This window comes from Grammomys surdaster, unplaced genomic scaffold (assembly GCF_004785775.1).
Source record: "Grammomys surdaster isolate TR1022 unplaced genomic scaffold, NIH_TR_1.0 255, whole genome shotgun sequence".
Lineage (NCBI taxonomy): Eukaryota > Metazoa > Chordata > Mammalia > Rodentia > Muridae > Grammomys > Grammomys surdaster.
Genome location: NW_021604696.1, coordinates 4,514,099 through 4,540,566, shown reverse-complemented (window position 1 = coordinate 4,540,566; position 26,468 = coordinate 4,514,099). Strand labels below are relative to the sequence as shown.

At 45.1% G+C, this 26,468-nt stretch overlaps 1 protein-coding gene across 1 annotated transcript in view; it reads right to left on the bottom strand.

The window, feature by feature from the left end:
• The window catches only part of Dst (dystonin), a 285,779-nt gene that overhangs the window by 42,086 nt on the left and 217,225 nt on the right, over positions 1-26,468 (bottom strand). The window contains exons 53-65 of the mRNA XM_028775523.1: positions 18,551-18,712; positions 18,134-18,304; positions 14,219-14,385; positions 12,380-12,539; positions 11,847-12,173; positions 11,260-11,344; positions 10,002-10,243; positions 9,002-9,208; positions 5,818-5,937; positions 5,519-5,626; positions 4,494-4,712; positions 2,129-2,332; positions 144-375 (exon numbers count right to left, since the gene is read on the bottom strand). Coding sequence (XP_028631356.1) covers positions 144-375; positions 2,129-2,332; positions 4,494-4,712; positions 5,519-5,626; positions 5,818-5,937; positions 9,002-9,208; positions 10,002-10,243; positions 11,260-11,344; positions 11,847-12,173; positions 12,380-12,539; positions 14,219-14,385; positions 18,134-18,304; positions 18,551-18,712 — 2,404 coding nt within the window. The remainder of the gene's footprint in view (positions 1-143; positions 376-2,128; positions 2,333-4,493; positions 4,713-5,518; positions 5,627-5,817; positions 5,938-9,001; positions 9,209-10,001; positions 10,244-11,259; positions 11,345-11,846; positions 12,174-12,379; positions 12,540-14,218; positions 14,386-18,133; positions 18,305-18,550; positions 18,713-26,468) is intronic.

Here is a 26,468-nt window from a genome sequence, read left to right as displayed (position 1 = left end):
ATATATATATATATATATATATATATATATACACACACACACACAAACACACATATAGACCCTATCTCAAAAACAAAACAAAACAAAAGACCAAAATAAACAAGTGAGCAAACAAACAAACAAAGCTGAGCCTGTCTCATCACCTTTGGCAGATATGTCTTTTTCGGCGCCCTCCGACCTGGCAATCATCTCCTCTCCCCTCTGTCTCAGAGTCTCATACAGTGGCTGCAGCTTCTCCATGTCCACGGACACGCTCTTATTTTCACCAATCTGCTCCTTGATCTTTTCAACCTCGGCGGAGATGGACGGCGGCTGGCGCAGACGCTCGGCGATGCGCTCCAGGCTCTCGAGGATCTGGTCGATCTTGTCGTGAAACTGCGAGTGGAAACAATGGGCTGTTGTCACCTTGCACAGAAAACTTTCCCCCAACTAAAAACTGAAGACCCTTTGCCAACATTTCCATCCAGAAAGTTACATTAGGCTCGGGCATGAAGCCATACCTAAAGTCAGGACCTCCATGCATTTCCATGTGACACACTTGGGGGGAAAACACTTGAGTTTCCCAACAATAACAAGGTATTCATTAAGAAACAATCTACACTCCTTTGTAGCAATATGAATCTTAACCTGATGTTTAATTTTATCACAATTAAACTTATTTTTTTTCTTTTGATTAGCTGCACATCTGGCTGCCAGAGCTGATTATTCATTTAAGGAAACCATTTTGAAATCCTAAAATGTATGAGTGCATACACAACTCATAATTTTTGATGAGGTGGTTTGATTAGGTCCAAGAGATTTCTTGAGTTACATATTTCCTCAATTGACAAAGAAACCAGCAAATTAAAAAAAAAATAAGAATATGTCCAATGTTGTATCCCAAGTTTGTATTTAATACATGGTCAAACACACAACTGGATGTAAGGAAACAGTTAATTTCATATTTATGAAGGTGTCATGTACAATTACACAGTGTCATAAAACCCTGTTCATTTTCAACTCTGTTGTAGCTTCAAGTTGAGTGAACCAACACTGTGCAAGTTAGCTTTCATTGCCAACGGACATAGCCTAGAGTCATCTGAGAGTCTCACTTGAGAGAACTCACAGATCAGACTGCCCTGTGGGAATGTCTGTGGATGACTGTCTTCATTGGGAGTGGATGAGGGAGGGCCCAGCCCACGGTGGGTGGCACCACCCATGAGCAGGCTGTAGAAGACTGCTAGCTAAGCATGGGCCACTCAGCAGGCCACCAAGCAGTGACCCTCCATGGTTCCTGCTTCAGCTCCTGCTTGAGTTCCTGTCCTGATACCCCACAGGGATAGACTGTGACCTGAAGTACAGGATGACACAAGCCCTCTCCTCCTCTCGGCTGCTTCTGCAGCAACAGAGGGGAACCGAGAGCACGCTCGTAGTGTTACACACGTAGAAAACGCTGCCCCAATGCCCAGCGTCTAATGATAAAAATAAAAATCTTGAAAGCGGAGGACCCGCAGGTATTCGCAAGATCAACTTTCTGAAAAAAGGGTCTTTAGAAAAGCCCTGGTTCCTACTTAATATTCTTATCATTTTTATCTGGCTTATTGCTCAAGATTTCCTCTAAATGCTTTTTTATTAAGGAAAATTATATTACTAATAATCCTAACAGTTTCTTTTCTCTCCTCCATGTTAAATACTGTGTTCCACTTATGACGGACACTGAACCAAGTATCTGACCACTGTTGTAAGCAGGTTTTCTGCTCACCGAATTATTTATTTATTTATTTATTTTTTATTTTTTTGTTTTTCGAGACAGTGTTTCTCTGTATAGCCATGACTGTCCTAGAACTCACTCTGTAGACCAGGCTGGCCTCTAACTCAGAAATCCGCCTGTCTCTGCCTTCCAAGTGCTGGGATTAAAGGCGTGCGCCACCACTGCCCGCCTGAATTATTTTTTATTGTACCCTGAAGGAGGTAGAGAAACCTAGGAGTTGGTTGCAGGCAGATCCCACCTCTGAGAGAAAAGGCACCTCGCGTAAGAGTCAACCCAGTGACATCGTTTAAGAGGAAGTTTAACCAGAGGGTCCAGAAAAATGCTTTGCGTGCTTAGGTGTGGTGAAGAAACGAATTCTCCCAGTGTAGAAAGGATTACCTGGGTGGACTGAGAAATGGCCTCATCCAGTACCACAGCTCGCTTTTTGACATCTTCTTTGATCTGACTGTAGAGGGTGTCGGCTGCCACATACTTTTCTTGGATATAAATGCCTTCCTTCGGGCTCAGTTCCAGTAGCTGTGGTCCAGTCTTGTTCATCTTATCTATGTGAGGCTTGTGCTCGGCTATCAGCTCCCGAAGTTGCTGTAACGAGCCAAACAGTCTCTCAGTGCCTCAGAATCACACCTCCACATTACAGCCAGTCACACCTCCAGGGCAGCCAGCCGCCAAGAACCGCCAAACAACTGCCCTCCCCGCCTCAAGGCAGGGACCCAGGTCTCTGCCAGGAGGAGGAACCCCAACGTAAGACCTGACGACGTCCGGTCACGCATCTTTCAGGGGGACAGACAGTAACGGTACTAAAGGAAACAGTAAATGTGCATTTCACGGCAAGAGCCGCCCGTCTTCACAAGAGTATCGCATTGTCTGCAGAGAAGGAGCCGAGACATGGCCCTTAGATGCTTCATAACATATACAGAAACCACTGGGGGAGGGGATCTCAAGAACAGGAAGAACCTCGGGGGGGGGGGGGGGGGAGAAAAAAGATGATACCAGGATTTTAACAACCTCAAGATACAAAGGTGTGAGAATTGGGTGAGCGCATAGGCACTGCAGTCACACGTGTGCGCCAGTATCCGATAGACACTCATCGATATTACAGTATGTTATATTTTAGAGCCTAGTCTATATATATACGACATACGGATACTAAATATATTGATTCATTTCTATCAGTTATTACAATTACTTGTGTGTGTGGCTGCAGGTGAGGTGGTGAGATGCCCCGTGGGTGCTAAGAGCTTAAACCAGATCTGAGATCGACTGGCAAGCGCTCTTAGCTGCCAGGCCATCTCTCCCGCTCCTGGGTATTACTGTCAACTCTTAAAGGGTAAGAGATTAAACATACACCTGTAACGCTGAGCACTATTGCAAGGTGTAACATTTTCCATGAACAGTCTGTAGACGTGGCTACAACACCTTTGCCCGTACCCTTATATTATAACTGTAAGTTTGTTTTGCAAGTTCAGAGATTATGAAAATGGGGAAGTCAATTCAATCTTTAAAATTCTTTCTAGCCAATGGGCCATTTCTTGCCACTAGGTGTTTATTCTAAAAGCAGCTGTTTGAATCACCTATGACAGAGATGTTCACGATCCCACCTTATGCTAAGAGTCGTTCAGTGACCAGCCACCAGGATTTCTGAGGTGACAAAACTTCATACGGAAGGGAGATTCAGTTCCACTCCATTTTTAAGTGCTTCGCTAGCTGAATGATTTAGATAAAATTCCATAAAAATTTGACTTTGCCTTAAGCTGCTTTTATAAACTCTCTTCTGGGTAAGTATGTCAGCTACAGATAGCCTCCCATATCAATGTGTTTAAAAAAGTGACCAAGATTGACAGGAGGAGCCTGGGATGAGTCAGTGGGAGGACCATCTGCAGAGGGAGCTGCTGCAGAGGGCCTGGGTTCAATTCCCAGGACCCGAATGGCAGCTCACGACAGTCTAAAACTCCAGGCCCAGAGGATGCAACACCTACTTCCATATCTTCTAAAATACACTGACATCTCCTGGGTTGGTTCTCATGCCCTCCTGACTAGCTTCAGAATACACTGTGTACAGATCTTGGGGAATAACTAGGTTCTGAAGTCCAGAAATGTTAAGGACCCCAGGTCTTCTGAGACGCCAGTCCTCTCCCAACCACATCCTTCTAAGTTTCCACTGATGTTAACAGTTAAGCGTCTGCTAGAGTTGGGGCTTCATGGTGTCAGAGTCCCATGCGTGCTTCATATGGCGAGGTCACCGGCTTCTGCATTTCAGAGTGGAGGTGGTGATGGCCGACATCTGTCTTAGACACTGTAATTTTGTCAGAGGCAGGCCATTGTGCGTTTTCTCAGAACTCAAGGGCTTTGCATGCATGATGGCTCCTCTGTCCACGTCTACTCTGGTTTCTAATACTTTAGATGGCTCTGACCACTACATAACAGATCAAACATAGTCAACACATACGTACATGGGATGCAATTTAACATGCATAGTGAAAGTATCTCAAAAGCTCACGTCACTAGCATGTTAAAATAGTGTTCTTTTTCCGACCCAGATGGGCTGCAGTGTACACTACTCTAAGAAAGTTGGGACGGGGGTCATGTGTACAGTATGTTGACAGGTACCTAGCTTCGAGGGAGTATAGACCACACACACCACAGCATTACTGAAATGCCCGGTTTTGGTAGGGTGTGTAGCAGCACTTTAGACACCCCACTGAAGACCACTATCCCAGTCAAGGGCTTGGCCTCCCATTCTCACCCGATGCTCCTCCTGCTGTCTTCTCAGAGTCTCGTACTCCAGGGCTGGGGCAGGCAGCTGAGAGATGATTCGTTGTGTTTCCGTTAGCCACGGCCAAAGTTCCTCATAGGTCTCCCAGAACTGGCTGACCAGGGACTGTGCCCGCTCCAGCTGCAGGTGCCTCTCTGAGTTGGTCTGGCAGATGGCGTCGTACTTCTTCAGTACCTTGTCCAGCTTTTTCTAGAAAGCAACATGTGGAAACACACGATCGTTAGGTTGGTAGCTGTGGCTGAGTGGGTTTTGACCAGTTCTGCATGTATGGCACAGGGAGGGCAGATGTATGTGAATTGAATAAATATGAAGTCTGTTCAGGTGAACTGTCTCTGTGCATATGCTCATGTTAATAAAAGACAGCACTGGAATTTTTATGCACAGGCACTACGATATAAGAAGCAGAGCCCTCCAGTACTCTCCAAACTGTCCATATATAAGTTGAGCTAACCACCATTACCTATGGATGGTTTTCTACTATTACCTGTGGATGGTTTTCTATCAATCTGCAGAATATTAAAATTACATATACCTACTGCTTGTTTAGCTATTTAGCTCATTGTTTCCCTACTGGCTTCGAGTAGCTTCATACAGAATGAAGATCTATGTATTCTGGGGTTTGTTTCAGCTTAAAAGTTACAAATGTCCCAGGAGTGTATGACCCTATAGATGGCATACCTTATAACTGACATAAACCAGCATGCCATCATAACAATACTATAGCTGATATTTACTGGGTTGGTTGAATGTTCAATGTGGGTTAGTTAAGGAAACTTTAACAGTTCAAAGGCATTAATATAGCTGGTCCTATGGGGCAATGTGTTTCCATGGCTATTCTGTAACCTTAAAAGATGCCTGACTTAAATGTAACGATTCTGTTGCTTAAACAGTGGCTGCAGATCCAAAGTGTCCTTCTAGAATTCAGTGCTCGGGGATGCTCAGTGGACTGTTCATTTGGAGTTCACTGCCCAGCGTTCAGACAAGGTGATTGATACCTTCATTGACTGCTTCTCCTCTTCACTGGATGTGGTCATGATTTTATGCCCAGATGTAACAAGTTCATCAATGATATCTTTGTGTCTCAAAATATCCATGGTGAAAGCCTGGGATTTACCGAACAAAGACAAAATACAAAGAACACAGTGTGATTCACTGAAGGTGAACAAGCAAGGGAGCTGAAAATAGCAAGTTCTACTGACAGAGTCTTGGGAAGCAAAGCCACGTGGATGTGTTTTCTAGACTTGGAGCCTGGCGACATGTAACTCAGACAGCAACTGAAAATGCGTTTCTTCACCTTTTGAACCTGCAGCTGAGCAGAGGTCTGGTCTTGCTCAAGCCTGATGTCACCCAGAGACATTAATTTCTTCTGTGTTTCAGTGATCCAGGATAACTCAGCATCTGCTGCTTGGTCAAACTAAACAAAAGATAATAATTAGGTTAGCAGGTTCCTGTGGCTGGTGCCAGAAATGTTAGCTACTTGTGGGGGTCCTAAATACCCCACTTCCTAACTGGAGACTCTCAGTTTCTCTTTTCATAGCATCTTAAATAAATAAATAAATAAATAAATAAATAAATACATAAATAAATGATTAACAGGGAGAGAAGACCCCGGTCCACAAGCTCTTATGCTCTGCCGAACCGTGACATCACAGTTACAATGTAAGGATGGCGGTCGCTGTGGCTGTCTTTTCAGGTGTCCTACATTCCAAAGTTAACTGCTGGAAAAGTTGACAATAGATACCATTTTAAATACTTTTCCCCTATGACTTCATTTCTCAGATGGGCAGGGAGCGCTGTGCCATCCAAGCACACGGCTCCATGATAAAATAATGAAGCACTCTCATTTCCTTATCGTCTGGGTTTATAGCTCAATGTGTGTACACATCTGTATCTGTGTGTGAAGAATGTGCTGAAACACCTCATGCACAGCCTGTAAACACCCCCATGGAACACTGGACTTTGAACGTTCACGAGGTCATTCATAGATGTCTGAGTTTCTTTTCCTCAGTGTACCAGCAATTCACAGCCTGGCAGAGAATGTCAAAGCCCAAAGTAAACAGGAAAAATTAAAATCCAGAGTTAATACTGTTGGTGATTTAGTGACGTCCCCGCTGGAAATCCAGGTGGGAGTAGAGGAGGATAATTAGGTAGGAAAAGAGATGGGTGGGGATCAAAAATAAGTTATAAAGTAATTCTAAAGACTCTCCATGAACACAGTGTAAACACTTGAGGAAATGGAACAGACCAAGTTTCTTCATTCCAGCAGCAGTACAACTAAAAACCCTTAAGCACGACATCCAGACATGCAGCTGCAGCAGCAAGAGCAGAGCAGAGTGCCTTGGACCTTGGGTCCTGAGGATCAGCACCCTAATACGTAGTATGTTCCCTGCTATTTCTTTGAGCCTCAACTACCCGACATTAGGTACAGAACGGACAGGCGACCCTAAAACACCAACGGATGCAGACACAGCTCCGGGAAGGATCCTGTTCTTTCTAGTCAAAGAACGTGGGAAGGGACAGCCTAACAAGGCAGGGAACAGACAATACCCGCTCCAAGCCAGTCAAAGATCACCACACAAGATGGTACCCCCGCTCACTCATGTCAAGAGAGAAGACATGAAGAGCCTAGGGTTTCACCCTTGAGTCTGAGACCACGACCCTTCTGGGATGATGTTAAGCAAGGGCCTAAACTTTATTCCCACCGCCTCAAAAGAAAGAGTCATCCTACGGTGTAAATGGAGAGTGGTGTGGAGTCTGTACCTCACCCTGCCAGGTGGTAACAAGACACTTTTCCTTTGCTGCATCCTGAAGGCATCGGAACAGACATAGTGAGGAATCAGGGTTTCCCTTGTTACCCGGTGTTAAGACTACCATGGCCTCCCTCACTGCGCTATCAGGAGAGGCTGTGCAGAGAGCTGGATTGGCCAGTCTCACCCATCAAAAATGAGGCATATGTCCTAGAGCCCAAGGGGATGTGGGGTTTTATCTCCCCTGGACACACTGCCAGTTGTTGCTGCCTCACTGAAAATGGATACAGGCAGATGAGACCAAGTTTAAATCCATATAAAAAACAAGAAGAGATTCACCTGTCTGCTCCTGAAGTACTGGCATGAAAGACCTATGCCATTATGCCTGGCCAATATTGTTTTCTCTAAGGATGTACATTTTAATATTTTAGGTCCAAGAACTATGACACTAATCTGATTACTTAAAAAAAAATCTTTGGGAAACACTTGCAAACATTTCTTACTGTAACTGATCTGTGGTTAGTGATTGGGCAAGCTTCAGTGTGTGCTAAGCAATGTGAACACAACCTGTCATTTGGTCTGTATCTGTCTTACACCATTCAACGAGCTGAACACAGTCAAGTGCTCGAGAAAATCCTGCTCCCAAAGGACACAATATTTGTCTTGTTACTCAGAGAAGGCTTGGGTGCCAGCCCTGAAATGTTCAAATACATTTTCATGGAAAAAAAAATCCAGTATTTTAAAAATAGCTGAATCAACTTCACAAATAAATATACCCACTTTCCTACAACAACGAAGCATACAAATTCCTGCAGACTGTAAAACAGGCAGGCAAACACATTCCTCAGGCATGAGCGTTTCTCATAGAAATGTTCTAGGCAGGGAGAGGTCTTAGGTTGTCCTAGGTTGGGCTGGTCAGCCTTTGTGATCTTCGACTGATATCGTAAAGGAAGGGCAGAGCGTGAGGCTTTAGAACCTACAAATTTGCCTGGTGTGATTGAAGACATAGGCCACACATCTCCGGGTGGAGGTATCCTACAAAACCATATGACCCCATACAGAGTTTTCAACCCAAACCTCAGGACTTGATGTAAATAGCCACAAGGAAGCCGATAGAAGTTAAACTTTCCATTCCCAGGGCTGCCTTTGCTGCTCGCCATTTTCCACAGGGTTGTGGCTAACAGCAGAATTCTCTGAAACTTTGGAGTAGAAACTGTGTGAGCCACAGGCAGGTCAGAAACTATAATTTTTTCCCCTTTTAGTCATCTTTGGAAAAAGTTTCTACATCACCAAGAAAATTCTTTTCTTTATTAAAAAAAAAAAACAAAGACTTTTTCTTTGCTACAGAAGCATGACATCGGACAGCAGATATATACCTGTATATATCTATATACTAATTCAATATGTTCACAGATACATTGGGCTCAGTTTAGGCTTAAGACTAGTGTGAGCGGCACGCATGTATGTAGACAAAGAGCATTTAGCTTAGGAAAGGAGGCTTTCCCTGTGGCAGGGTGCTGTCTGTGACGTAATGGGGGCAGGTGGCTGTCAACCGTGTGCAGATTAGCAGAGCTCTGGTGCTCAGATGCAGCTTGGCCAAAGTCTACTGAAGCCCCCAAGTTTGTTTCAGAAGCATTGCAATTGGAGTAAGAATACAGCCTCAGATGTGTTTGTTTAGGTAAAGACCTTGGGCAGCTGAAGCGCACCTAGGCAACAAGGCACTGGTCCTACCTGCTGAGACCTCAGAATGGCGGCATCGATCTCCTCCACTTTCTGAGTGATCCTGTCGCTCACCAGTCGGTAGCGTTCATTGTCTTCTGAGACTGTCTTCTCAAGCCCTTCCCTCGCCCTCCAGGGCACCAGTTCCAACAAGGCACTGCTCACGTCATTGAGAGAATCCAGTAAGGCTTTGTTGCTCCTGACTTCATTTTTCAGCTCCTTGAGAACATACAAATGCACAGGTAAATGCTGGGGTAGGCTCTCCCTCTGTTCCATTCTCGGGGGTGGGGGTGGGGTCATTTGCTGGCTGGCAAGGCCTGGTTAGTTCCATCTGAGCTAAATGACCCTCTGTTATTTATAGCTATTTTGCAAAAACAAACCAAAACCAAACAAAAACAAAAAAACCCCAAAAGTGTTTCCAGAGAAGTAGTTTACAGTTCATTTGTCAATGTGGCAGGAGTTTATCTTTGAAATGGAAAAAAAAAATTTGCTGCTTGGAGAAACAAACTCAAATGAGCTAACATGTTATGTCATCAGCTAACAGAAGTCAAGCAAGGAGGCCTGTCACACTCCAGAGGAACACGGCCTGCCGTGAGGACATGCTGGTGTTGCAAGAGAATATAGTGGGCCCCCCAACCCTGCCCACCAACTCATGGGATCAGTGGCCGACATGTTGGAATGAATGCTCAGAGAGGCAGTGTACTTTTGGGATATTGCCGGCAAGGTCTCCCGTGATACCCATCTCTGACAGAAATGTTTTTCCAACCAAATTACATGCCTCTGAGACGGTGATCATCTTCCTTTCTCCTTTTCTCTTCTTCGTTATTCTATCTCGGGCAGGAAACTATATTCCCAGTCACCTATCTCTTAAAGTGAATGACACGCCCTGTGAGAACGGTCACCTTACTGCCTCTTTTCACCATGCTCGGCCTACCACGGCCACTGGACTTGGAACCCTCACAGACACACCCCTCCTGGGTGACAAATGTGTGGTAGATGCGCAGATGCATACTTTCTGTCTCTCCTGCACTTGGCTCGCAGCTTCTCCTTTCAGGCCCTGAGTCTCGTAGGACAGCAACTCCACCTCTACCCTGTCCAGCCAGTTACACAGCTCCTTATGTGTGGACTGCAGCTGTCCGGCGAGCTGCAGAGCATGTTCCAGTGTCTTCGCTACGTCGGCACTCAACTTGGTGATGTCTTTGTACCTGGCTTTAATGGCTTCCAACTTATCTTGAATGATTAAGACTTCATCACCTAAAATTTCAAGAAGATGCATTATTTTTTCTAGAAATGAGGGGCAGAGAGTTTCTTCAGATGCTACTGATGATACATTTGGGGAGGATGTGAAGATATTTTTCTAAAGATAATCTGACCCAAAAGATGCCCTCACATCTTTCTCAGGATTGCTAAAAGTAGAAATGTGAATAGAAAGGCCAACAGAAACTTCAGTTGTGTGTAGTGTTTTATTTCCCTTACAAAGCTTTCTGTCTTTGAAGAATGAAGGGTAAACCTGCCAGCACCCGGGCCACTGATGTCATGGCTTACCAGGCGGTTACGTCAGGAGGATATTTAACCTTCCTGTGCTTACTCATCATTACTCACTCTCACACTTCCGGGGCTCTTTATCTGCCTCTACTTCCTTTGCAGACAGACATAAATTATGCCCTAAGCTTCAGACTTCCAAATCAAAGTTCTAGAAACTTTATTGCATGCCTTTGACCACAGTGAACGATAACTGCCTGGTGCACACGCCCACACATGCTACAACAGACAAGGGTTTTCCTAGAGCCAGAAGAACTGCTAAAGTAACTTTGTTTCTCTGAGTTGCTCGAAAGCCTTTCATGTAGCTACTAGGCCATGCACTTGTCTTCTTAGTGACTCAAGCTTGGAGAAATTAAACCTGTGAACTACCTTAACAAGCATCGCTGTGGTGCAGTTTCCCTTAAAAAACAAAACACAGCTGTCTGAACCCAAGTGTTTATCAACCTTCCAGCAGGGGAAGACTTCTGTAGCGACAGCACAGGCTTCTCTGGCCAGCACCTCTGCCGAGCGCTTTATGCTATGAGTAACACGCACGGTGTACACCGAGGACTCAAGTGACATGCCATTCGAAGCCCTCATGACTAATCTCCAAGCCATTCTACAGGACGAAGTCTCAGAGCAGCCTCCAAAGTCAGAAAGGGTTTTGTTTTTCTGGCCCCATCCTTGAGACACCCTGGCAATGTTGTGGAATGCTGCCCCGCGGATAACCCGAGCCGGACGCATCTCACCTGTGGTTTGTTTGAGCAGTTCTAAGCCGTTCAGCAGTGCCTGATCTACACTCTGTTTCCTGAGGAGAATGTCTTCTTGTAGAGCCTAAAAGCACAGGTACCATTTGTGGGGAGGCAGGGGAGAGAACACTTGTTAGCCTCAGAGAAGGTTTAGTAGGGGGGCAGGTCTGCAGAAACACCACATTTTTAAATGTCCGTTACTTCTTCCCTCACTCCACCCATGTCCCATACCCTGTGCTTGTCTCCCAGTATGCACGGCACTTCTCTTTTAGAACACACCGAGGGTCTTATAAAAACTGCCTTTGTGGAGGTATTGGTTCCTTATGGGGTCCTTGAATACAACAGTAATCACACTGAATAAGCAGTGAGAAAGCCAGCGAACTGGATACATTCAATCTCAGGTCACTAAAGGTATCGTGTACACACCATGAGGAAAAGTGTACTGTGAGTTCAATGTATCACGTGAGTCATAATGGACATGAAATAATGTACAAACAATAAAAATGAATAAAATTAATGACAACTGAAATGAAGGAAAAACAAAAAGAAAAAGAAAGGAACAAAAGAAAAGAAATAAATGAAGGTACCCTGAGTTCAGCCCGCTGTCTCCACAGAGCCTCAGTGCTGTGATCCTGGACTGACAGCTTGCTCAGTTTGTCATGCACTTCGTTCAGCCAGTTCATCAGCTCAACTTCATCTTCCCCAAAAATCTTAGCATTGCACAGGGCCTGCTGGAGGAGCTCGGACCTGCTGTGACTTTTCTCTTGGATCTCAAAGTACCACACTTGCAAGGAGTCTAGCTTACTCTGCACCAAATCTTTGTCCTCCCTGGAGCTCAGGACCTTTAAGGACTGGCCAATGCTAACGGCCTGGTGTAACTGTTTGTTGTGATTGGTGATGTCATCTTCTAAGACCTAAACGAAGTTCAAGAAAGGAAGACAACGAAACAGAACAAAACTGAAAGGGGTGGACAAATGGAAAAAACGTAAACAGAACCAAAGGATGATCTTTAAAACGGATTTAGTTTCACATTTATGCATAATCTAACAAACACATGTCACCAAAACCATGAAATGAATGAAAAACAACCCGGGCCTCAAGAGCACGTGACACATCTTACTTTGTGCTGTGCAATCTGCTCCTCCAGCTTCGGGGCCTGGGTTCCTATGGGTTCGGAGTTTGCCAGCTTCTTCTCTACGGCTGTGAGCCACTCGTTCAGCGGCTCCAGGGTCTCATGAAACTCCTGAGCTACCACAGAGATACCTTCCAGTTGACGGTTCCTATACATTTGCCGAGATGAAGGTCAGTTAGGGGTGGAGAACATGTGAAAGCACCAACCTAGGTCTTCAGTGAGGCCTTCCATACTACTCAAAACATGGCTTCCCAGAAGTCATCTAAGTCTAAGCTTTAGATCATGAACATCTAAAGGGCATATTAAAATAGCTCTCACTAAATAAAACTGAACAAGGTATCCTTGTTCCTGAACATCATGGAGGGTGAAAGCCACCTCCCCTGAGAATATGCCCGTCAATCATAACCATAATCATTTTTAAAGGCAGCAACAATAACAACCGTGACAAGAAGCACTGCTAAAGGACACATTTTACGCTTCTTGGTCTTGCTATAAGCGCTTTCAACTAGGAATTTTGATCGAAGTGACAGCCACTGAAACTATGTCTAACAAGATGGTCAGAAGTGGATTTTTAAAAGCGTAAAGAACTGTGACTGCTACATTACAGAAACACAGTATCAAGTGCACTTGTCAAAAGCAACAGTTACTACTTTGTGGACTTAAATGTCAAGAATAGAAGAGCTCAGATTTATTTACAAGGTGGAGTACTTTCAGAATCAAGTGGCTGTAGTCACTGTTCCTGCAGTCCTTTTCCTCTCAGGCTTCTTGACTGTGCTGCTTCTTAGCAGGGCATCTGATTTAGCTGACAGTCCTGTGTTGAGGTCTAGCTGCTGCACTATCTTCCTGACATGTTAACTTTTTTTAAGGTAATAATATAATCTTGGAAACGAGCTTCATAGGAAGCTGTGAGGAATGACAGAACTGGCAGCAGGGACAGAAATACAATTTCCATTTTTCATTTGTTTGTTTGTGTGACAGGATCTCATTACGTAACCTTGGCTGGCCTGGGAGGCTGTGCAGATCCTGTAGCCTGTAAGTCACAGATATCCACCTGCCTCTGCCTTCCAAGTGCTGGAATTAAAGGTGTGTGCTGTCATACCTGGCTCCATATTCCAAAATATCAGCAGGCAACAGTTAAAGACCTTCCTCCACATCAGTCTACGTCTGAAGAGGTAGAAATTGCTTTACTGTCAACCTGATCACACTGCTGGCTGATTTCTCATGTAGCTACTCCTGGTCAGAGTATCATGGCAGACAAGAGGTGCTACACTGGCTGCCACTCTGTAAAAACAGAACTGGGAGCAAGAGCCCAGAAGAGCTACAGTGTAGCCCTCCTGCCTTCCTGGAGGGAGAGGACCACCAGGCCAGTTCATTCCTTTCTAACTAACTCTTCCCTTAAAACATGGCCACAGCTTCAGTCTCCAAATGTCTTCCTATTACGTGCTCCCATCATGCCCTGCATCTTTACTTCAAAGCATCACTCTTGTCTTTGTTTCTCATTGGCTTTGAGTCTGCACCTGTCTGGGGGCAGTGGTGATCGTTCTAGCTCATCCTCACAAGCTAACACCTAGCTCTGTACCTGACACAGGGTAGGTAGAGAGTGACTGTGTCCTGCACAAATGAATGAATTACCATTGAGGGAAATGTGTTCTTAATGAGCAGGGATGCTGGCTGGTGGCCACAGGACATCAGAGGAATAAGGGCCGGTACACCACAGCCCCGTGATGAAGCAGCGTGAAGGACATGGATGTGAAGGCAAGTGTTACCCCAGCCCACAGCCCTGAGTGCACTCCCTGTCTCACGGGAAGCTGGAGCGAGGCACGGTACCTTGCTTCAGCTCTGCTGAGCAGCGCTTCCCATCTGCTGTCCAAGAGGCTCAGCTGCCTTGTGAGCTTTACTCTGTCTGCAGGCTCTGCCGAAGCAGCGATTTTCTCTCCTTCTCGTTTGATCACCTCCACGGTAGACTTCCGGTCTTCCAGCAGTCTTTGCAGAAGCTTCAGACATAAAAGAAGAATGTTTAAATAAATAGAAGATAGAATACATCATATATATATATATGTATATACATACACACACACACACACATATATTTGCATGGAGAGACATGGGAAAAATGAGAAGTAGGGTTTTAAAAATAATCCGTTTGGGGCCAGTGAGTGGGTGCCTCGGGTCATGGTGGCTTGCCACCAAGCCTCTTGACCTGAGTTTGATCCCTGGGACCCACATGGTGGAAGGGGAGAAGTAGCTCCTGTAACCTGTCCTTTGACCTCCACATGCATTCCAGGGCGCACACAGGGCATATAAATAAATAAATGTCATTAAAACAAACCCTCCAAAGAAGAAACAGAAAGAGCGTTTGGTTGAGTGATTGGCCACCACAGTGCAGGATACTGAGATGTGGCTTTGACAACGGACAATCCCCCCTGATTAAGGCCACTGTAATCTTTGTGATGGATTTTGTACAAAAACACTGAGCAGAAGGTGCACGTAGGATAAGCAGACTGAACCATGGGAAAAGTACAATACCCTCATTACTTTCATAAAACAGGTCTGCCCTAAGCATCCAGCAGCGATGGACTCTGCCAAAATAACAGACTCCCATCAATCAAAACCCAGTTTCAAGAGAGGCTGGCAGGTTAAGACCGGGCCATGCCTGCAGGTCAGAAGGCTACACGGGAGGTTCCTGGCCTTCCATGGAGGAAGCACTTCAAACCCCATGAGGATGCAAACTTGAGCAGAGCTTTCAGATACCCAAAAAGAAGAGAGTGTTGGGTTCACTGGGTTCTCCAGAGCCGCCAAGAAGACTATGATTTCAGGACTTAGCAGTTAAAAAAAAGGACATTTCGTCTGAATCTAGCTGAGTGCCACACTCAGGGTCACCCTGCCCTAACTAATCAAAGCAAATCACTCCTGAGCAACTGCACACATTATTAAGTATTGTGCTCCAGCAACTGGATGCAGGAGCTCAACCTGACAGGTCTCTGCTTGCCTGCTCTGATCCTGACAGATGGCTAAGGAGTAACAATTTAATAGCTACCCAGAAGTGACATACTAGAGGAATACGTTGAGATTAAGACCATGGAGGAAGGAATAAAAGGGCATACATATTTCCAAAGGGAAAGGATCACAGATGTTCTTGACACAGTTCAGGGTATCAGATAGTAAACCATGTGAAGTCTGTAAGATACACACATGTAACGTGTGTGTGTAGGAGGACAACTTTCGAGTGTTGGTTCTTTACTATCTCCATGTAGTATCTGAGGATTGGTTGTCAGATTTGGTGACAAGCCCTTTACCCACTGATCTACCCTGCCAGCCCAAGTGAGTTACTTCTGGTGAACTAGAATAGAAAAACCTTTGGCAATTTAAGAAGACAAAGTCAATAAATGGGTTTTGTTAACTAAGCACTATTAACTATCCCTGGGAGAATAAGTCAGTTGATGTTAGCAGGTATATAATTAAGAAAGCCACACCGACGCATGGCATGGGATTTCCAGTGCATTTCCTTAACCTTCCTTTTTGCTGTCTGGTCCTGGAGTCTGAACTGGAGCACTCTGTATCCTAGGCTACTGTCCTATGACTGCACCATATCCCCAAGGCTCTTCTCCACTTTTAGATTCCACACAGGCTCCCTCTGAGTTGCCCACTAGGCTGTGTCCCCATGGGCCTAGGATCTGGGACCCTCCTACCTCCACCTGCCAGTGCCTGGGATTACAGCCTGAGCCACGAGGCCTGGCTTTATTTCTCATACCACTTTCTATTTTTTTCTTTTTTTTTCATACCACTTTCTAATTGGCCAAAGTTTTCAGAGAATTTGTAGACAGTTAATGTTTAATTCAGAATTAAAGGAAGCTGTAAGTTGTCAAAAATCTGAGGCTAATGTAGACTTTTTAAAAAAAGTTTAAACTAGCAAATAGTATATCTATTTATAGGCTACAGTGTCATACTTTAGTACATGTGTGTACTAGAAAACAATTTGATCAAATGAATTGATATAGCTAGTAGTTCCTCTTCTCACAATTGGTGTCTGTGTTGAGAACATTTAAAATCTTTTAGCAGTTTTGAAATATATGATATATAGGGATGGGCTCTATAGTTCAGTGGTAAGGCACTATTGGAACATGGCTGAATTCCTAGGTTCAATTCCAAGAAAACACACACACACACACAGAGAGAGAGAGAGAGAGACAGACAGAGACACACACACACACACAGAGAGGAGAGAGACAGAGAGAGCGAGACAGAGACACAGAGAGAGAGACAGAGAGAGAGAGAGAGAGAGAGAGAGAGAGAGAGAGAGAGAGAGAAATGTTGTTGTTGTTATTGGCTGCTGGCTAAATTAAGTCAGGACTAGAAAGATAAATTAAAACATGATAAAAGGGTTTGAAAAAAAATGGCTCAGTAAGCATACACATTTGCTCTATAGTCACGAGTCACAAGGACCTGAGTTTGAATCCCCAGGACCCACATAAAAAGTCAGACAGGATTGCAATATGCCTGCAATCCTAACATTCACCACTGGGTAGGTAGAGACAGACAGATTGGAAGGCTCCCTGCCAATGAGTCAGGCTGAAGTGGTGAGCCTCTGGTTCTGTGGGAAACCTGTTGAGAGCCTCTGGTTCCATGAGATACCCTATCTATAATCTCTGGTTCCGTGGGAGATCCTGTCTAGAGCCTCTGATTTTGTGGGAGACCTAGTCTAGGGCCTCTGGTCCCATGGAAGACCGCATTGAGAGCCTCTGGTTCTGTGGGAGACCCCGTTGAGATCCTCTGGTTCCATGGGAGACCCTGTTGAGAGCCTCTGGTTCAGTGGGAGACCCCACTGGGAGGAAAGAAGGTGAGGAGGAAAAGAGGAAGACATCTCAAGTCCTGCTCTAGCCTCTGCATGCACCCATGCATACTTACACACATTTTTGATTAAATTTTTATATGTAACAATTAATTCAATTTCAAATAGTTAACCTTCTCCCCGTGTAAAAAGTTCTACAGGCAATACCTCGCTGATATGCCACATACTATGCCTTGTCTATGTGTCATTTCAAATCACAGCTGCTCAATCACTGGAAATGTCATTCAGTGTTTCATGTCTGACCACTACACCATGACGAACCCCAGAACTGGACATGTTGTCTCAAGCAGTTCTCTGTCCATCAGCACCAGGACATGCAGCAGCACCTCCCCATGCTCGTGAACAGGGGATCCGTGTCCTTCACACTCGGCTCCACTCCGAGAGAGAACCTGCCAGTATTTACTCTACACAATTCTCGTGGCTAGATCTCATGTATTTAGGCAACAATGATATTCTTGTCCAAATGCCACCCAGCTGGTGAGGCGTTTCTTGGCTGTTCTATTTAGAGCTGTTCACAGGATCCATCTATTACAGTACTTCCTGCTCTGAGCCCTGGCTCTGTCACAGCTAGATCTCCACCATATCTCTGCTTTGAAGTCACTCTAGGTTACACATAGATTTTGTTTACTGGCTTTTCACAGCCTTCCTTTCCCAGTAGACTTTATGTTCAATGAGGGAACTCTTACTGTCTTCACTCAAAGTTGTATCTCTTGCAGCTAGACCCATACCTTGGCCAGAGAACGCAATCAGCAATTGCTGCTTGAACAACTGACAGTATTGAAAGCAGCAAGAAGGTGTTACTGTGACATCCTGTTAGCACAAACAGGGAGGCACACTTTTACTGTCATTTTAAAGATTTTACATCAAACCAAATAAAGGCATCGCTAACTTACCTTTTGCTCCTGTATCTGTGCCTTCACCACTTTGAACTCGGCTGATGGAGGCTTCTGATTGGCCACAAGCTCCTCGGTGTCTGCCATCCAGCTGAGGAGGGACTCCAGGGCATCCTGGAACCTTCCACAGTGTAGCAGGGCCTCCTGAAGCTGGGATGTACGCTGAGCCACCTATAAGGTTCCAGTTGTTTCAACTTATTTACTTGTTTCATAAAAAAAGAAAGAAAGAAAGAAAAGAAAGAGAGAGAGAAAGAAAGAAAGGAAGGAAGAAAGGAAGAAAGGAAGAAAGGAAGGGGGAAAGAAAGGAGGAAAGAATCTGCCCACCCGACACTACCTCTCGTAATTACTCCTAACTTGTCCACACTTTCCCTTGATGGTTTGTATATGCTAAGGAGTCAACAGGGACTGAGCGATTACCTTCTTATTGAGGGTCTTCCACCGCACGTTGACGCTGTCCAGGTCATGCTCCAAACCCTGAGTGCAAGTGTTTGCAGCTGCGCTCTGAATAAGGCCTTGGCCTAACCAGTTCACATCTTGCTGCTTCACCTGCAAGGGTTCGATTTCTTCTTTCTGGAAGACCTGCAGGTTGGGAGGACCATGTTGTAAGAGTTAGAGCATCTAACGTATAAAGAGTATGTGCTTATTTATTATGTAGTCAAAACTAGCAACTGTCGCTGAAAGGAAGGGGACTGTTGGTACCAAGACATCGCTTACCATTACCTTGTGAGTATAAGATATAAACTTGTGGCATTTATTTAATTACATATTCTACATACATTTAGGAAGATCACCTATAAACCCAAGATGAGTGTAGTGAAATTTCCTATCATCACGATCTAATGATGATAAAAATATGCAAAAAACCCACTGATGAGCAAATGGTAAGATGATGATGCCCCCCCATAGGTCAAGAAATTCTCATGGGGGCTCGGAAGGGTGGGTGCAGTGCGGATAGCTGGCTGCTGAAGCTTGAGACTCCGATTAGAAGTGCAGTGTTGTGTGCACTGGCAGCACAACAAAGTAGGTCAAGAGGTCAAGACCATGCCTGCCCGAGAGGCCAAAATCCAACAGCGGCAAATGGAAAAGCAGAGGCACGTGGACACAGGGCATATGGGGACTTCCAGAACTACTACAGAAGGAGGTGTAGACCCAGGGGAAGGTGTAAGGTGATACAGGGTAAGACCCATATGCACCTGGTGGACCAGAGAGGTGGGGCTAGAGCTGACCCAGAACAGTACCCCGAGAGTAAGGGTAGGCTTAGAGCCTTTGGCCTTATATATCAGCTTCACAGAGGGAAATCATACCTCACGCCTACCAGGACATAGTCCTCTCCTGAACACTGAATCACCTCCACCGAAAGAAAAGGGACTCTCATTTCAAACATAAAACAAACAAGAAATGCCCAACTCACCAACGTCAGGCTCACAAGTTGTAACGCAGAAACAAGACCGATTTAAAAGACAACCATGTGACATGTCTTTCCCCAAGATCACTAATCCAAGTATGGCTCCCAATGGAAACACCTTGGAAGAACTTGTAGTCGAAGAATTTGACAGAATCATTAGACTATGTTCAAATGACTCAGAGAGGATATGAACGTCCCCAAAAAGAACGAAAACAAAGAGCTGAATGAAAAGAAGTGAGCTTATTTCCAAAGTACGAAGATAGAATCCAGTAAGACTCAGAACTGCTTGAGAAAATTCAAATTGAAAGAATGTTAAGGGAAAAAAAAAACCCAAATCAGTGTGATGGCCCAGGGAGTGGTGCTATTAGAGGGTATGGCCCGGTTGGAGTGGGTGTGGCCTTTTGGAGTAGGTGTGGCCTTGTTGGAGTAGGTGTGGCCTTGTTGGAGTAGGCGTGTCATTGTGGGTGTGGGCTTTAATACTCTCATTCTAGCTGCCTGGAAGCCAGTATTCTGCTAGCAGCCTTTAGAAGAAGATGTAGAACTCTCAGCTCTGCCTGCACCATGCCTGCCTGGATGCTGCCATGCTCCTGCCTTGATGATCATGGACTGAACCTCTGAACCTGTAAGCCAGCCCCAATTAAATCCTGTCCTTATAAGAGTTGCCTTGGTCACAGTGTCTGTTCACAGCAGTAAAATCCTAACTAAGACAGTTAGTAATTCAGATTTAAGAATCTTAGTCGGAAGCCTTGTCAACAGAATGGAACACGTGAAAAACAAGGCAGGAGTTCCTGAAGGCGAGAGAGAGGAGAGGCATTAATCATTCAATAAAAGTCAGTGACTAAAAGAAATATGAACAGAACATGAGCAAGCTTTAGGACACCATGAAAAAGACCAAATCTCCTAGTTATAGATATACCCCGAGGAGAAAGCCCTATATTAAAGACATAGAGAAGATTGTGGAGGCAGGCCTGACGGAAATGATGGAGTCCTACACACCAGGCCCCTCACCTCTGGATCTGGACCCAGAGGTTAGCAGCACAGCACCTCTGGTTTCTCTTTGTTGACTACTATCTGGGAATCTGCTGTCAACAGTTTCCTAGTACTCTACCTTCTGTCCTACCCATCACATGGTCTCTCAGTTGCTTGTGACTTATGAAGGACGCACTACACTAGATATAGATGCACATTCCACAGAAACCACTCTGTTGCTTGTGACAGTTACAGTTCTACACCCTGGGTCTGGATAGTAATATGTACTCGAGAGTTATTTGCTGAATTGCTATCGACACAGAAAAGATACATCTGTCTTGGGTGGACGCTGTCCACTGCTTTACAGGTAACACTGATGGTAACACATCAATTTTTCCCATGGATAATACAAATATGTATAATGTGGGGCCTGAAGAATGTCAAGAGAAAAAAAAAACAATTATTTCTAACTCGGTAATGAAATTTTACACAGATATTAAGATAAAATAAAGTTTGGGACTCTGAGTCACTATACTGAAGCATACCATAAAATAAGTAATAGCTGTATAAACAGGACATATGGAAATATAACAAAGGCAGGTATATTAAAAAAGCACCACAGGAGAAAATTATAGGTTCAGTGTGAAAAGCAGCTGTGAAGGCCGCAGGAGTCAAGGAGACAACTCCCCAGACCCTGGCCCAGTGCTGAGCATGCTGGGTAGTTCTACTTTTACTGTAAGAACAAATACGTTGGCAATAGCAAACAAACGAGTCACTGTTTCCTCTGAACGTCCCCTGGTAGCAAAAAGTTCAAGCTGCCTTTTCCACTGGAAATGTATACTGACCTTCCCACGCTGGGCTGGCTATGTCTAAATAGCAACAATAAGGAATTAGCTGGTTGTAATGAGGTTGGCAAAATCCTGAGTTGCCGAGAAGAAAAGTTCAGACATTGTCATAAATTTTCAAAAAGGTGTAATTTACCAAGCATGTCAACAGAACACTGCCACAGGCAGTGACTAAAGACTTTGGCATGGCGATTCTGTTTCTTTTCTATGCAACATTCTAAGTTACCACTTCCAGGAGCTGAGTAGGAGCTTCGGGTATGCTCAACAACTTGCAAAGAAAAGACGCACAGGGTCAAGAAAATGGCCCCATTCTTAGATCTCTGGTACATTATATGATGTTTGGGGGAAAACTTTTTATTTCCCTCTCAGTTTTCAGGACAAAATCCTTACCAATATGATGTTCTAGTAAGCCATCTGCAACCCTGATCTCGACTAAATTAAGAGTTTGTGCCAGAGCAGGTCTGCATGAACCAGTGATCATTTTCCAAAATCCTTCAAAATGACTATGGCTACCAGCTAAGTTAGGACAAAATACAACAAACAAGAATGCTGTATTGTTAGGACAAAATACAACAAACAACATCAGCTGTAACATGTTTTACAGGGAGAAGGCATTTTACTAAACCTTTAAGTTGGCAGACGCTCGCTGCATGCTCAAGGAAAGGTGTGGACAGCGGGACACAGAATGAGCAGAACTCTGATACTACTGACATCCCTTATCTCTTAGTGGGATCAAATACCTATAAAGACATTTTCCCCTCACCCCCCCCCCATACGTACAGGCCCGCAGCACACAAACACAGAGAACTTTTAAAGTGAGGTTGACACTGAGGTGAAGTTTACCAGAGGAGCCAAGGGAGAGCACCAAAATAGCTGAACTTGAATCCGAGTGGGAAGAAAAAAAATTACAGGCTTGACAGGCAACCTTCACTTATCACGAGGCTGCACCCGTTACTTTCTTACCTCATCTGCGACTTTGAGGAGTTAGGGTCTACAATGCCTGAGAAAACACAAACGTTTCTGTCCTCTCTTGTGCAGGGCTCCTGTAGGCTGGGTGGGTGGAGGGCTTTTCAGCCACAACAATATAATACCATGTTTGTCTCTTTATGACTAAGCCTGTTGGTGCTTAATAAACTCAATACAACTGCCCTTATACGGCACTGTTTTAAACCACAATGTGTGCAAAAACCTAACGTGAACCTAAATTAACAGTGTGTGTGTGTGTGTGTGTGTGTGTGTGTGTGTGTGTGTGGTGGGGGGATTCTGAATGAACCTCAACAGCCACTGCCTGCACCACCACATCTGGGAAGGATCGTTCCCAACAATCCCTAATTAATCTGTTACACCAATGGACTTATCTATTGCTGGCATCTGGCAAGGTGCTAATCAAAGCCCTAAGAGGAATGTCCACATTTGACCATTTTTAAAATCATTCTTGGCCACTCTGAAACAGAACCACAAGCGGCTGCTACTGCGGTTTTTCAATTCCATTAATTACCTGTACCAACTGAAAGCCATTGCAGATGGTGTCCAACGAGCCTGCTTGGACCCCTGTTTTCCTGGGCCCTGTTTTCTTTCTAACTTGTATGAATTGGAGGGGGCTTTTCTTCTGAGTCACTTCTATCTCCTGGGCAGAGAAGGGAGCCTCTAGATCACCCTTAGATGCCATGTTTTGTTCTTCTGAGTCATATTGTGTCAACAGTATCATATTTTCTAGCAATGTTGTGCTATCAAAGTCTCTGTGCTGTTCCCCTAGGAGGTCTGTGGGTGAGAGGTCTAAACTCAGAAGGGGCTCCTTCCTACATTCCCTACTGTGTGCCATGATTTGGGACTCCCCTTGTCTCAAAGTTTTCTCCTGGTCTTCAGAGTTGGAAATCCACTTGTTTGCCTCATCTCTGGGCATAACCAATTCACTGCACTTTGTACTCTCTCTCAGAGGGTTCTGCCCACAACCGTTTTCACCATGGAGTGACCTTTGACCGTTCACATACTTGTTCCCCCTGAGTGGAGAGGCATCCTGCACAATCATTTGGAAGTTGTCACTGGGGTGGGCACTTCTGTCCGAGAGCAGTGGGATTTTCTGTTCACTAACAGAATTAGCAGAAAAAAATGCCCTATTTTGCTCTGATGTATGAATGTCTTCGGCAGAGGACAGGCTTCTAATTTGTGGCTGCTCTCCACTTCCAAGGCCTGGCTTTTCTTCTTTCTCGGCTGGGGGGCTGCATAAGCCAGAGTCGTCCTCTTCTGAAGTTTGAGAATTGGTACCCCATCTGCACTTGCTGGCCTTCGGGACAGCATCTGACGAATCGGAAGGCTCGACAAAAGAACTTTCGCTTTTGTTTGCATAATCCATAAAATTGGCCGGGACAAACATCCGCCAGGACCGCCTGTGCTCTCTCTTTTCTGCTTGAGACTTGGGCTTGGGTAAACCTGTGCTTCGAATGACATCACTGTTTAGTTTGAGGGCATCAAAGATCATCTTTTCATCCAGCTTGTTAGCTTCCCGACCTCTCAGCTCAAATATGCTGGAAGAAGAAACGGCACCATTGGAACACAGGGAGCTAACATCCAGTGTCCTGTGGCTGTAGGGTAACGTCCGATCCGTGAAATGCCTGGAAGACAGGCTACCTTTGGAACCGGAGTCTATCTGTTCGTTTAGTCTGACCGTGTCATAGATGGACCGCTGTGGGACATAACAGTCCTCAATATTCAGGTCTTCCTCTTCTTCACCCTTCCCTACGCATGGAGGGTTCTGGCGTAAACAGTCTGGTCTGCTGAGTGGTTTCCCCATTTCGCAGACAGTCAAAACAAATATCTATCGAAGCTTTTGACACCGAGAGGAAGGAATTCGGTGAAGCATTTTCCAAGAAGATCTATCTGTGAACAGGGCTTATGACACATCCAGAAAGGATAAACGGCGGGGCATAGTGCCTGAGGTGTTGACGGTTACGACCAGTGCATCTGTGAAAACGAAGTTACCCTTTAACCCAGTTCTAAGAAGTAAGTAAAGTGCACCAAGACAGAGCATTTAGCCCACTCAACCTCCTGGAATTCTGCGAAAGTTCCCTTTCACTCAGCCCCAAGCAGACACACACAAGCGCACAGCTAACGGCGGCTTAAACGCTGGAAAGACTCTGCCGTGAGTCCGTTTCTCATTATGCTCCAATTTTGCTTGAGGTTTCCAGATTAAAATTTCCAAATGAGCAAGCGTTTTAATAGGCTGGAAGTCAACTTCGGCAGAACTCGGGCTGACTGTAATCCACTTAAAAATGACCTGTGAGACTCCATGTCCTTTACAGATAAACAGCTTCAGAAAACTCAGCCAAACACCAGGGCCATGTATTGTTCAGATCGGAAGGCACAGGCGGTTCTTTGGAGAAAAATAAGTTAAGTTTGATGTTGTAAAAAAGTTAAGATTTTTCCTTTAGCTGGGAGGGGGAGCCATACATAAATAAACTCGATCCAAAAGACAGTTTTTTTCTTCCCATATCAAGCTTCTTTGAGGTTATCCAGAATTACCCAAGAGAAAAGAGCCAGGGCATTAAAATCCAGCAACCATTAAAGTAAACAGTCTAAAAGCATGTCTTACTATAATAAGTTTCTCTTTCAAAAAAAAAAAAAACAACTCCCCCCCAAGATTCTTATCTGATCTTCCTGAAGAAGGCTTATTCCACCTGAGAAGGCTGCAGCACAAACTCCGGGCTTCCTCCAAGGCACAGGCAGTTGGGATCCAACTGAAGCCCCAGCCGCTGCTCTCTGGCTGGGCAGGCTGTGGCCGCTCCCGCCGGGGCTCGGGCTGCGTCCGGGCAGCGGGGCCGCTCAGCACACCCAGCCCCGGCGGCATCGATCTGATCCTGCGCGGGTCTCGGACGCCTGGCCGCTCGCTCCTCTCCGCTCGCCGCTCCGCCCTCCCGTGACTTAACTTCGCAGTCATCCTGCCCAACTCGGCCTCTTCCCCAGCCCAGGGCGGTTCCAGGGGGAGGAACCTCGAGGCTGTATGGCAACAGCTTGGTGACATCAGCTGGGAGCAGGCTGGGGTCTGCAGCTGGGAGAGGGCAGCCGGGTTCAGATGTCCTGGAGGGATCCTAGGGGCAGCGGCAGCAGAACCTGACACCAGCGCGCAGAAACAGCCATTCCCACCGCTGGCCCAGACTGCGAACTCCAAGTGGGGGATGTGGGGGAGGGGGTGGCCAGGCCCCTGTCCTTCAGCTGGAACCACTCTCCTGTCGTCACGAATCCGTTTAAGCAGGACCAACAGGCTCACTTTGAAGTTGACTGTTTTATCATTTCTCTTTAAAGGCCAATTTCAAAACCGACTCTTCTGCACTTTAAAGGATCCCCACAGGTACCTCGCCCCAACACTGCTGACATAAATATTTGCAGTTACTAATATCCACGCAGACCTCTTGAGATTAATGCAAGGCCCAGGCAAGCAGAACGCCTCGAAATGGACTGGTTATTTAATAAAATCACAGATACAGATTTTTATCTGCTCAACAAATGTTCTTATAAAAACAGTTTTTTTTTTAAAAAGTTCAGCGAGCCAAACCTTAGCCTTTTTGGCAGAAATGACAAGAATTATTTAATAAACCCTATGCATTCTTTTATGAAATAAAGCAACATTGCCAGAAAAATAGGTAATTATAGAGGCAGTTGTACTTTAAAAAAAAAATCTCATAAAGTAATCATTCGTGAACAAAATGTGGCTGACCTGACCCCCAGGCGAAGAAAGTAGCTGGGGGATAATTTTACAAAAAAAAAAAAAAAAAAAAATGTTTTTTGTGTGTGTGGTAGGACTTCTGTATCTTAAGCATCCCCAAGTTATTTTATAAACCTGTAAACTGAAGTAAAAGACACTCACAACTAGAACACACACTCAGCAATTACTAGACACAGCTCAGCGTGTGCTCATGGTTAAGTTGAAAAGTATATTTCTGCAGACATTCATAAAGAAAAATCAGATATAGAATGCCCATCAACATCGCAACATGGACGTCCATTTTCATGATCCAGAACTGAGATGTTTCAACAAGCACATGAACCTGTTGATATGCGAGCGCATGCACACGCACACACACACACACACACACACACACACACACACACACACACACAC